Raw genomic sequence first — 12,988 nt, forward strand, 5'->3', positions numbered from 1 at the left:
TCGTTTGCGGCCCTCTCTTTTTTCAGTCTCCCTCAGCCTCTGTCTTTTACCTCTTTTTCTATTGCTATCATATTTCATTCTATCTCTATCCTCCTCCGCCACTTTCTCACTCTCACTTGTTATCTTTTTAACTCCCAGCCTTCCTTAGTATTTTCTTCTGTCAATTTTCCCCTGTAGAAAACATTGCTGACTTTTTTTTCCCAATCTCATTTATGCTTGCTTAAATAACAGTCTTCACTTTTTCTCTTTTGTAGATGTTTTGGCCATAGGGGACCCTAATCAGTCTACCATTCTGGCTGTGTCGATCGCAGGGGGAATTGTTCTCCTCATCTTCCTGGTGACTTGCTTCGTTGTCAGCGGAAGGTAGGGCCAGCAGTAAGAAGGGGTTGGCAATTACCTCCCTGTTAATATTATGTCATTTTGTCACCATTCTTAAATGTATTGGAAATAATCCTTGTAGCCAAAGCCTGGTACATCTTACTGTCTCGCTGGGCCACAGACCTTTATTGTTGTCCAACAACTATTAAAAAGCACAGTTATGAGCTACACTGTTGCTGTGGGTGACACGTTCTTTTGATGCACTGAATGTGGCGACTTTATTTGGAGTCAGTTTCACACAGTGCTGCTCAAAGGCGCACTTAAACGCAGCTGAAAATGGGCCACAATTTCAAGTTCTTTTCACAATATTTACTCCTTTGGAATAACAATTGTTGAAAAAAATCAGCTAGTTGTAAGAAATGCTTTTTTTGTTATTTAAAAAAAATAAAATTATATAATATTTCTGACTAAACAGTTCCCATGTTCAGTATGAACCAGTGGGCTTGCCTGAGGAAAGATATAAAAAGAACCTAAAATATCAGAAATTTTACCCTTTAAATTGATAGGATACAGTTTTTTGGCCACTCTAACACAGCGAATGAGCTAAACTCCAGACAGCTATTTTCTCAGTTGTTCTACTTTATTGGGTCACCAACAAAAAAGATTTAGGCTGAAATTGACTGAGCTTAAATTCAGTGAGCCCTATGAACATGTGCATTCATGCACACGCAAGCTAAGCGCTCTTCATATCTCTCTGTCTGTCTCTGAGGGATTACGCATGGGTGTGCCAAAGCAGGCCCTCCAACTTTGACATTTACACAGGCGCCAAAGTCCAACTAAAGGCCGTGTTATTCTGTATGTGAAGAGCATGGACTTTCAATGATCACTCTCTTTGAAGGTTAGACTGCTGGTAATGCTCTGACTCACAGAAGGCCATAGAGGAGAAGGACGTGAGAGAAGAAGAAGAAAGGAAAGTAAAAGAATGCAGAGTGGTTGAGAGGCTAGAAGATGAAAGGATGTAAGTTAAAAGAAGGCTCTTTAGAGAGGAAGAAATGGATGAGGAGAGAGAAGTAGGGATGACAGGCATTTGTGACTCACTGTACCTGTAATTAAATGTTTATCCTGTATGAGTTCAAATTACAGGAGATTAGCCACATTTTAAGAACTCTGCTACTATGCATCCATGCAAACATGCACATGCACTCGCTTAAAAGATTAGTATTGATTCAGGTGATTGCTTATCAAGCTGAGTGCTCTATTCACTATTGAGTAAGAGGAAGGTAATCAGCAAAGAAACACAGACGCACACTGCACTCAAGGCACGTGAACAGGATCGCATCAACATTTTTTTAATCAAGAGCCTGTAATGGGATTGTCCGTCTGCAAAGAAAAACAACCTGTGCAACATTTTGTGCTTTGAACGCGACGCGATGACACAAACACACACTACCACTTGTCTAATCGGGTTTCACAGGCTGGCGAGGTGTTAACTAGGTTTTACAGAGGGGTCGATGCACTGCCATCAATTTAAGGTCTCCCTCTCTTCCTCTGTTATTCTCTCTCTCTGTATCTGTCTTTCTTTCATTTACTCACAGAGGTGTGGATGCCGGGGAGAAGGCAGTGTTGATTACTGCTTTCTATTAAACAACATCTGTACACCTGTCAAGAGTGTGTGCGCGTGTGTGTATTTGTGTGCATGCGTGCATAGGTGGAGTGCATTTGTAACTGGGGAAGGAAGCGAGGATCAAAGCCGCATCACTAGAGAGACAAGAGCGGGAGAGAGAGAGCTCAGGGGGGAGAGAGATGGACAGAAGCGAGGTAAAGGAGAGACACAAGTGGAGAATAAACATATTAGATTGGCAGTGAGAATGACAGGCTGCAGCAAAGGGGGGGAGAAGTACATTTGAAGTATGTTTGAGCCACAAGAGAGCTACATTTTCAGATGGTGTGAGAGATAGAGAGAAAGAGGAGGTGGGCTTTAAAGAGGAGGAGAGAAAAGTAGATGGAAGGAGAAGGAGAGCCAGGGGAAGAAGGCAGAGGTGCAAGGGGTAAAAGATGAAAAGGCAGATTACAAGCGAGTTTGAAAGAGTAGAGAGAGACGTGGAGTAAGACTAGGAGAGCTGATGGGTGGGCGATTGCACTTCTGTGTGCAATAAAAGTGTCGTCCTTGAGGTTTCTGAGGAATTGGGAGAACATTTTTATTTTTTCAAATGTCTCCTCGTGTTGTCCATTCTTCTCTCTTTTCACCCGTTCCATCGTATCTGTCAATCAGTCAGATTCTCTCTTCTCTAATTTCACTCTCTCTGCTTCTGCTTTTCTCATTATTTTGAACTTCTTTTGGCTCCTCAGTTTTCATTTCCTGTTCTGTTCTTGATTGATTTTCCACGAGACGTGTGTGGTGCGTTTTTCTCCATAGCTCCCCAACCTTTACTCGCTGTGTAAAAAATTTCCCCCAGTAATCACTAAATTGAATGGAAGTGCAGTCAGATCGCAAGTGGGCGGCGCTAAGAACAAAATGTAAGCAACTGCAGAAATGCATTTTGATCCAACTTCTTAACATGGTATGAATGCTAATGTGTCCATATGTGGCGGCTGTTTTTCATCTTATCCTGCGCCCTGACAAATGGCAGTCTCAGATGCTGAAATAAATCACACCTTTCTTCTCAAACCATTGTGTTGTCTTTTATAGCTCGTGCTAAACAAGCCTGGAACTTGGCTGGCAATAGACAGCAAATGAAGGGATGCACAGGGGCTCTTTGACATATACAGTAAGGAAGTCCTTGGAGGATCATGATGACACAGGTGCAAACGGCACTATTTCCTAACTGTACACTTCTAAACTTATTGCTAGCAATACATTTTAAAACCATGTGTAAAAAGGGTCTTACTAAGTCCAGAATGCTAACAACATTTTGAACAATGTGATCAGCACTTCCTATCGCTCAACTATAATATAACTTTCACAGCCACAGAAGCACATACAGGCTTACTGTAGCCTTTCCTGGCTGCACGCTGAACAGCTCAGCCTCATAAACGGTTTGATTTGCAGCTATTCTATTCTATCCTGCTCTCGTTTATTAAAGTGCAGTTATGTTATTGTTACCGCAGGAGGGAAAACATGGAAAAACATCGAAAGCTCCTCAGACACAGCGCTGCGCTGACAAATCACACCCGCTATTGCTGTGTGCGTGCCATTATTGTGAGGCGAGTACACGCGTTACGGTGTGTGTTTGTGTGCGAAAGCGTGCAAAATGCAAAGGTGCTTTTGTCCTCCTGAGGGTGCTTTGGCGTGCTGGCAGGTGCGAACGATGGGGAGCTAGAAAGCGACTGGCATAGCCATGGATTCAGCAGATGGCCTTTCACGCAGAAAACGCTCTCTCCGCTGTTCCTCACTTTCTCTCGTTCTTCTTGTTAAACATGTTACAGCTTCTGCCTCTCAGCATCGGTGTGCGTGTGTGTGTGTGTTTGTGCTTCTGCTTTGTTTGCAGTCTAATGATCCTTCGGCCTCACAACCGTCTCCTTTTCCAAACAGCCGTAGATTTTGGTTACATGCCAGGTTCCTGAATGCCTTTTTTTCTCTTTCTTTCTGTTTTCGTGTTTTTAAAGTAGGAGTTTTGGCGAGAAGTTTGCGTGAAGTTGTTCCATCTATGTCATGCCCCTTTTTTTTAAGTTGGTTCGTCTGTAGTCTGTCCATGCGTGGAGCACATCTGTTGTCAGAGCTGTAGATATCCGGCAGGGAGTCAAGGGTCACAATCCATTGAATTGGGATCTAATAGAAATCTGCTGATCGCCATCTTGCAGTGTTTCGAATCTTATCATCTTCATTGTTATGTATTATTCTTATTTCTGAGAAAGGAAACTTTTTTTTAAAAGCGGAGTACGGAATAACAAAAGGTGAAAGGCGGCGAGAAAGAAACACAAAGGAAAGTAAGCTGTCATAGTAGGAGAAAGACTTTTCAGTCTCACTAACAGAGAGCGGTAACAGCTCTACCTCGCAAACACAATAGCATATCCTGTTGATGTGCAATCGTGTCTGTGCGTGTAAGCTCTTTTACCACCACAGCATCTGTTGTGGAGCCCAGGGTTATTCTTAAAAACTTAATGACACAAAAGAGGAGAGGAAGGATGAAAAAAACGTGAGGCATGTGCTAATGAAAACACGCTGCTGAGAGAGGAGAGAGCAGAGTGAAGACGCATTGAGAGAAGGAGGCTGAAGATCTACAACGCTGAGTGTAAAACAGCTCGAAAATGTATAAGCGTGTTGGGGGTGGGGGCTGTTTTTGTATTTCAAAGATGCCGTGAGAAAAAGATATTCAGTTTGTATTTCGAAAAAATGAAAAAGATTAGAACCCCCCCACCCCAGGAAATAGAAAAAAAAATAAGGGCATAAGCAACACACCTGCTATTTCCAAACGGTGAATTTGATTGAGGTTAAAATCAGCCAATGCAGCTTCCCCTGTGGGTGCTGTTGGTCTGTTTGCTCAATAATAACATTAATAATGGTTTGTTAGCCAGAAGGTTCTGTGTAAAAATCTAAAACAGGCCAGGTTTGGCGACACGCGTGTAGACATATGCAAGGGTGTCATTTGTACGTATTGCTTGGATGGCGGCGCTGTCAGCGAATGCAGCTAAGCTGTAGGGTGTAGCCAAATACAGCTTTGTCTGCAGAATGCCTAGAAAGTAGCGTGCAAACAGTGCAATAACAGCAGCTAGTTGCCGCAGGTGCAAGAATGTATCAGGCAGGATCTATGCAAATGAGCAGATGTTGCAGTGGGACAGATCAAATGCCCTATAAACATCTGAAAAACCTCAAAAACTGTTTTCATCCAGGGTTTTATGGTGCATTTAAAAGCTTTTATCCACTACACACACACTTATATAAGCGCACATATTACGAACATGACCTAATCAAGTTGCGTCGGTGTAGTAACATCATTAGGGAAATTAGTTTCACACGGATCTCGCTGCAAATACAAAATGCACTTCACTTAATGATACAGATGACATGCTTCTCCCTCTCTTTTTGCATCCTGTACAATTTGACCTTTCACCGTGCTGTTAAAGATTCTTCTACATTACACCCATTACCAAAGCACGGCTTCAGACCACACTGCTAGGATTCCCTCACGTCCTACCTTTTCTTTCCCCTACCTTCTTTTTCCTTTCCTTCTTCGACTCCACTCTCTTTAATGAGAGACACCGGAATGAAATGTTTCCAAACAGGGTGTTAATGAAACATAGACAGATTTATTAGTCATAACTCTTCAGCTAATCATTTCCCCTTCCTAATAATTAGCCCGAGCTGAGTAAATCTTTTTACACTGTGGTCAGAGAGTGCTGAGCTGGTGCCAGACGCAGCCAAGATGGAGAGTGAAAAGAGCCAGAAGAAGAAATCGTACTCGCTCGTTCTGTTCATCGACGCTCAGTAACTTTTAAAAATCAGTCTGTCTTTGTTTGTTTGTTTATTTTTTTGATTCCATGCTGCTTTGACTCAATTAATTATCCACAATCACCTCAGTGTTTGTCGCCGCTCAAGCTTTCAGGTTTTCGGTTTTGCTGCGAAAATAATGAGAGTGAATTTAATCCATTGATTTCATTCCCAGTAATTATTTTTTATTTAATAGCTTGATATTAAATGGAATCACCATTATCACGAGTAATGACGAGAGCAGATGCCCACAGCAGGGTGTTTTTATTTATGTGTGTGGATAGATGTGTCATTTCATTGTGTCATGCTGGAGGGGTGACTAATGATTTACTGATTTCATTTTTCTAGTCATTCTGATTAGCAGTGGGAAAATAATGTGGAGAGACAGGAAATGAAAGAGGAGAGGAGATGAGAGGTGACGAGAGGGAAGAGAGGAGGTGACAGGCGAGGAGATGAGGAGGAGAAGAGAGGAAAGGAAATGAATGCAGTTTTTACATGAATGATCCTCTTTGGACTCTTCCGTACCTTCGAGTGTATCCATTTTTTAGTCGACAGCCGACTTCTAACTTCTTATAAAAGATGGCTGGTCATTACCCCCCAGAACATTCAAGTTCAAGCTAAAACTAGTCGAAGGTTACATCTTTGGCTTCTTCTCTTTGCCTCACATTGCTGCTTTGTTTATGTCTTTGGACCTTCTCTTTATACTTTTTCAAAGAGTGGCCTCTGTCCTGCTCAGTTTCAAGGTTATTCCACCATCTGTATTTGCATCGCTCTCATCCCTTCGAACTCTCTCTGCCTTTTGTGAAAAATCGATCTCCTCATACTGTTCGGCCAAAGTTTCCTTTCGTTTGATCAGCCTGTTTGCGTCCCTGTCTGGTTCTTTCTCAAGTGGCACTGTTCTCCACTCTCCACTTTTTCTTTCAACCATCTCAGCCTTGAATCTTTAACTTTGTCTCCAAACTGCTCAACCTGAACTGTGCCTATGATATACTCCTTTCTTATCCTGTCCCTCCTGGTCACTTCAGATGAAAATCTTAGCATCATCGGCTCTGCCACCTCCAACTCCGCCTCCGGGCTTTTTGTTAGTGCCACCGTTTCCAAACCATACATCATAGCTCACTACCAGCTTGTAAACCTTCCCTTTCACTCTTCCCGCTATTCTGTCACAAATCACCCCTGACACTCATCTCCACCCACTCCACCCTGCCTGCATTCTCACTCTTTCGCTATAACTCGTCGCTCTCATATTTCTGCTGCTCCATGCGCTTCCAACTCCAAGCTTTCTTTTTCTTCTCTCTATGCTACACTCAGTGTTTAGCATAGAGAGATGTTAATGATTCTTTGACAAAATAGCTTTTTACGAGCTGCAGGCTATTGCATCCTCTGAAACAACATATTACAGACCAGAGGACACAATCAATATCTGACAGTGGTCATTGTCCTAATTCCACACTGCACTGATGAGCTTTAGCAACCTAGTCCAGCCCCGGTCTAATAAAATGACAGCAGAATCACTGACTACTTAATTCAATTATCAGAGGAAGCACAAATCAGCACAGCTCGTTGCTGTCGATGGTGTTGTCTCCCACTCGCTTTCTCTCAATAGTTTGGAGTCAGACTGAGGGGAAAATGGGAAGCAGCAATGGAACCCGAGGCTAATAGACCAAAAAATGAAGACTTGGCATAACACTGACAATATCAGAGAAAGACGGGGCTTGCTTTTTCACACTTCCTGCACTCATACACATGTGGCATCTATATTTGGGCTACTGTGAAATACTGATGAAGATTAAAAATAGTTTTTAATTTACTTTGTTTATGAACAAAACAGGACAACAACTGAAAAAAGACATATCCAGGACGAGGACAAAATGACTTATTGGAACAGGGCGCTGCAGGGGTTAGTGTAGTGTGTGTAATGTGTTAGAAACCTCTGTGTAACAACTTTTAACCATATTTTCTCAGTGATCAAGGGACGGCTAAAACAACATAAATGCTGAGATTTTATTTTATTTTATTGTAATTAAATAGCTAACTATATATACAAAAATTAAATTGGTTAAAGTATAAATTAGAATGAGAAAAATTAAAATGTGCATATGTCCCACATGCAAAGCAAAATCCATGCAGGAGGCCAGATGATTTTACAGGTTTTACAATCCTGACCTCCTGAGGAGAGACGTATCACTTAAACTTTAATAGTAAAGACGGATGCATGCATCGGAAGGTCTGATATTTTAGCCCACATTAGTGTCAACGGCACAGTCTGATATCGAGCATTCACCTCGTGTCCATGTGAGTTAACCTCTGTGTGCTCTGTTACCCTCCCAGAGTCAAGTGGGCCGACTACCCCAAAGTGTCTGTTTGAGTACATTTCAGTGTGGATATATCTTCTGCTTGTCTTGTAATGAACTGGAAACCTGGCCAGGTTTTTTGGTGTGTTCTTGCCATCACACACTGCAGTAATCTGCAATGATAACAATATGAAATGATCTGGCTTCCTTTAATTTAGAGCAGGAATGCGTGGATGAATAAAAACTGAGTGAATATGATGTATATATATGTATGTATAAGATGAAGTAAACACATCTGTTATTTGTCCAATCGACTCCTTAATTTCTCCAGTTCTTCTGATCTTCTTTTTTCCTATTACCTTGTGGTTTAGCCAAGACACATAACATTTCTTTCTCAGGACATGTCCTGCAGCCAAACTGGTGCCTGACACTCTTCTTTTTGTCATCTGCTCTCAATCTGTCTATCAAGTCTTTTATTCTTTCTCTCTTTCTTCTCTTTCCTTAAGGGGTGAACAGCAGTTTGCTGATCCCGTTATGCTTGTCTCCTTGTATCCCCAGTTCATATATGAACTGGGGATAGCCTACACTGGATTGTTTCCAGATTTTACTTCTCCTTGCTGCTTTATCTGTTTAACTTTTCCCCCTTTTGTTTGCATCTCTTCTTTCTCTTCTGCTTGTGCTTCAGCTCAGATTGCTGCAGCACAAACGCTGCCCCTGCTCTCCCGCTCTCTGTCCACATCACTTATGTTAACCTTGGAGTTTCTATTCCTACGGCTGCCTTCCTGTCTCGCCTTACTCTTCCCCTCCATCTGATTGCTTGTTAGTTGGTATGCAGGCTTGGACCCCTATTGTGCATTCTTGCCTGTCAGCACTCTCGTTCTCAATCTCCCTTTCCTTCTCCCTATATCTTTCTTTATCCCCCCCTTCCAGCTCCTAGTGGTGAATCTTGCTCTCTGACAAAGAAAGCAGCACAACTACATAAAGAGCACAAGTCAGGGCCTGTTCAGAGAGGATGAATGGATTGCAACAAAAAGAAGAAAGAGAGGACATGTTGGCAGTCAGACACTTAAAGGCAGAATTAGGGAAGAATTTAACACCTCAGAGAGATAAAGTGCAGCGGGGGAAAGGAAGAGGGAAGAAAACGGGGAGGGGCCACGACAAAAATAATATATGGATGGAGTTCTGCGAGGGTAGAAGCTTTCTCGCCGAATGACAAATGGGTCTCGAGTGACAGAGTATTATATTAAAAAGCAAATTGATATGCAAATGTGGAGTGTGTGGCTTTGGAGGACAGGGATAGCCTGTTGTCCTCACTGAAGTGGAACAGTGAGGCAGAGAGAAAGGTGAGAGCCCGGCTTTGATACTGATACAGAAGTCCATTAATGTGTGTTTTTGCGTGATTGGTGGGTGTACTTTAAATCAGACGCAGCAAAGTATAGCCCAGGACCGTTCACGTCACAGTGCAGTACAGCATGATCGAGGATCCGCTAGTGGAAATCCAGGAGGACTTCCTCATTATAAAGTCTGTTCCTGCACCAGACTCTATGAGTGTTCATAACGTATGGTAAATCCATGCGGCAAGAAACTAGTAATTGAACAAGGGTACGTCACGGGCAACACAGTGTTTTAAGCAGTTGCACTCAGTCGGTTTTTGGTCAGTGTATATATAATTATATAACATAACACAATTATATCATCTCCTTGACTCCTGTATCACTTGTAAAGAGAAAGAAGGGTATCTTAACCTACAGCACACAGTATCTGAGACTGATATTCTAAGATTTGGTTAATTAATCCCGAGTGAATGACAAGAACATGGATTCCAAAATGGAAATGAATAATTTAAGCCAGAAAGGCGGGTGGATGCAGTGTGTGGATAAATCATTGAAACTGTGCACCACTGTGTTGATGCCTGGAAGGAGAAACAAAATTATCTTAAGTTGTGAAGCCACTAAAGCACCCCAAGCTGTGCTATTCTGCGATGTCTTTCACTGCTCTGCTTATTAGCTCTTGAACTGGGACGCCAAACCCAACACGCTGAGAGCAAACAGACGGGGGGAAGGTTGTTAAAACAGATACTGTTTGGTTAAGATTTTTGTAAATCTTCTCGACTTTAACCACACCACATCACTAGCTGTGATCAATGGATGGAACAGATTAGACTGTATGGGGGAAAAAATGACCTTCGACTGGAGGAGCAGATGAACTGTTTAAACTGTTTAAACATGGCAAAGTATCGACAGTGCAATGCTTGTTTTCAGCTGTGCAATTTTTCTATTACTATTCGTAAATTTTCGTTTAAAAATGAAACGTGAAAAATCACTAAAATTAGCAAGTAAAGAAATGGAAAGGTCTTATTCCAGCGTCTTTAGTCGAGCAATCACAGGTCAGCTGCATTTAATTGGAGATATTAAATATCTGTTTTAGACGCACACACATAGATACAGCTGTCAGGGGAAAACAAAAGCCACAGCCATGTCAGGTTTTGCACCGTGTTTAAAACTGCAGCGCTAATGATTCATGACACTTCTAACTGGAGAGGAGAAATGAGTTGCTCTGTAATTACTATGGAAATGTGTTCATTTCCCATCAGACACACACACACTCACAGATAAGCAGCATGCACCCATGGTTACAAACTAAAAGAGTGATCCGGAGGTGTTTCAACCATTGGTTTTGGTGTTTTGCTGATCATATACACACGTATGTGTTTGCGTGTGTGTGTGTACGCATCCCCACGAGATTATCACAGCTAGAGTCGAGGTGTGACCCATGTACCCATTCCCCATATGTTTTAAACGCATGCCCCAAAGCTCTTTGTGTGTGGGAGTGTGAGTCAAGGGGGTAATGATAGTCCCTTGGTGCTCAGCTAGCTTGAGCTCAGCTGATAACCAGGTGGGCCCCACCTCCCATTTCATAAGAACATTATGCCCCCCTCCTCTTTATCCTCAAATACCAGTAACCAGTCTCTGCCGTTAAGTGTGTGTGTGTTTGTGTGTATTCCCAAAACAGCCTATTGATGTCTGGGTTATGCCATGCATTCAGCTGTGTAAAATCAACACAAGGATTAAACACCAAATGACTGAGATTTTCTGAGCCTAGTGGAACCCCACCTTTCTGCATTTCTGTTGCCGTGTGCTTCATTCTTAGTCAGAGCACATCATATTTCTTTTTCCCTCAGTAGTCCTCTCTTTTATTATTTTTGTCTTTATCTCATTTCTCCTCTCCTTTGCTTTATCAAATCTTGGCCCGCTGTTTCTTTCAGTCTCCGTTTCTCTTTCGTCCTCCTCTCCACTGCTTTCTTAAATCGCGCGCTGTCTATGCTTCAGATTTCTTACTCCTGGCCCTGAGCCCAAATCAATTTTGTCTTCATGATGGACAGACATACTGGCTAAGTCCTCCTTTACCTGTACAAGACTCAAGGAGAATGTGATAAAAGGGAGGAAAGGAGGGGAGACCTATGACCTTTAGCAGTCCTCTTAGATTATAGTAATAAACTAAAGAATACAAAGCAAAGAAAAAACAAATAAATAAACATCCACAAATTCACTTATTGTAAATTACCTTGAAATGAAAGAGGAGGAGAGAAAAATAGAAACCATGTGGTATTTATGTTGTGGTTAGTGAACCATTATATGATACTGCTTTTACATTTTATGTTTTTGTCCTGAAGTTTTGATCTAAATTTAAAGGTGCGGTAAATCTCAGAGACAGTGTTATGGTTGATTATAGCTCTTAAACACTGTTTGAGGCAAACGACCAACAAAGTGGAGAGAAAATACACCGTTCTGTCAGGAACACACAAACACACACAGAAGCACAAATCCTCCCCCGCGAGGTCTGTAAGACAGAAAAAGTTAACACTTCCACACAGCTGCAGTGCAAGATTGAGCTGATCAATTTGTCAATATTTTGTCTTGATCATTGGGCTGACCCTTGCTGCAGGGTGCCCAGAGGGGGCTGGGGAAAGGGCATAAATGTGGGTGTGTGTGGCTACAGTTAAAAGCGGTGCTTGATGGCCAGAAGGGTCCAAGGGAAGGTACAGAGGAGTGCATTAGTGCATTGATCTCTGCCATATACATATACAAACACATTAATTCTCTAACCTCGGGCATAAGAGCTCAGCGAGGAGGACTGCAATGAACGCTGGAAGCAGAGAAATATAAAAATGGTTGTTTTTATTTTTTTCTCCAGCCTTCTTTTATTCAGAGGAAAGAGGTGTGTGGAGAGATTTCCCTGAAAATAACATTGATTTAAAATAGCAAACAGATATGTGCAAATTACATACATACTGCACAGTCCACTTTAGTAGGTACACCTTACTAGTACTGGATTGGACCCGCTTTTTCCTTCAAAACTGCCTCAAAATCTAGGTGTCCTCTGACATCTGTGGCACCTCCACATATTTCTTCCACGTGTTGTGCATTCAGAGATGCTCTTCTGCATGGCTTGGTTGTAGTGAGTGAATATTTGAGTTACTGTTGCTTTCCAGTTAACTCAAAGCAGACCATTCTCCTCTAACCAGTGGCATTATAAGACATTTTCACCATGAGTAGTCAGTCCATTCCTGCTCAGTTCATTGTTACCTTTCTTCCCTATTTTGATGCTACATTTAAAGTACCCCAGGTCATCATGATGTTCCAAAGATGCACTGAGTTGCTGCCATGTGATTATCTTATTGCATATTTGCATTAACAAGAAGCTGAACAGGTGTACCTAACAAAGTGGCCAGTGAGTGTGCATGCCCTTCGTTGGTGTAGAACATAGGTGTCAAACTCTGGCCCGCGGGCCAAATTTGGCCCTAATTACATTTGGCCCACGAAGCCAATACTAAATTATTATTAGAGCTGGCCTACTGGTATTATACAGCTAATATATATATATTGTTTAGTATTAAGCTTTGCTTGTTCCATATTCAGTTTTTCAGCAAAACCTGTTTGAGTCCATA

At 42.0% G+C, this 12,988-nt stretch overlaps 1 protein-coding gene across 4 annotated transcripts in view; it reads left to right on the plus strand.

Annotated features, from left to right (window-relative positions):
* LOC146648295 (ephrin type-A receptor 3-like) overlaps positions 1-12,988 on the plus strand; it is a 78,013-nt gene that overhangs the window by 49,370 nt on the left and 15,655 nt on the right. For all 4 annotated transcript variants that reach the window (XM_085389194.1, XM_085389196.1, XM_085389197.1 and 1 more), the window contains exon 10: positions 255-363. In XM_085389194.1, the coding sequence (XP_085245320.1) occupies positions 255-363 (109 nt within the window). The remainder of the gene's footprint in view (positions 1-254; positions 364-12,988) is intronic.

The sequence above is a fragment of the Rhamphochromis longiceps genome, linkage group LG18 (genome assembly GCF_057381845.1).
Source record: "Rhamphochromis longiceps isolate RC_006_pf linkage group LG18, R_longiceps_female_GT1.1, whole genome shotgun sequence".
NCBI lineage: Eukaryota > Metazoa > Chordata > Actinopteri > Cichliformes > Cichlidae > Rhamphochromis > Rhamphochromis longiceps.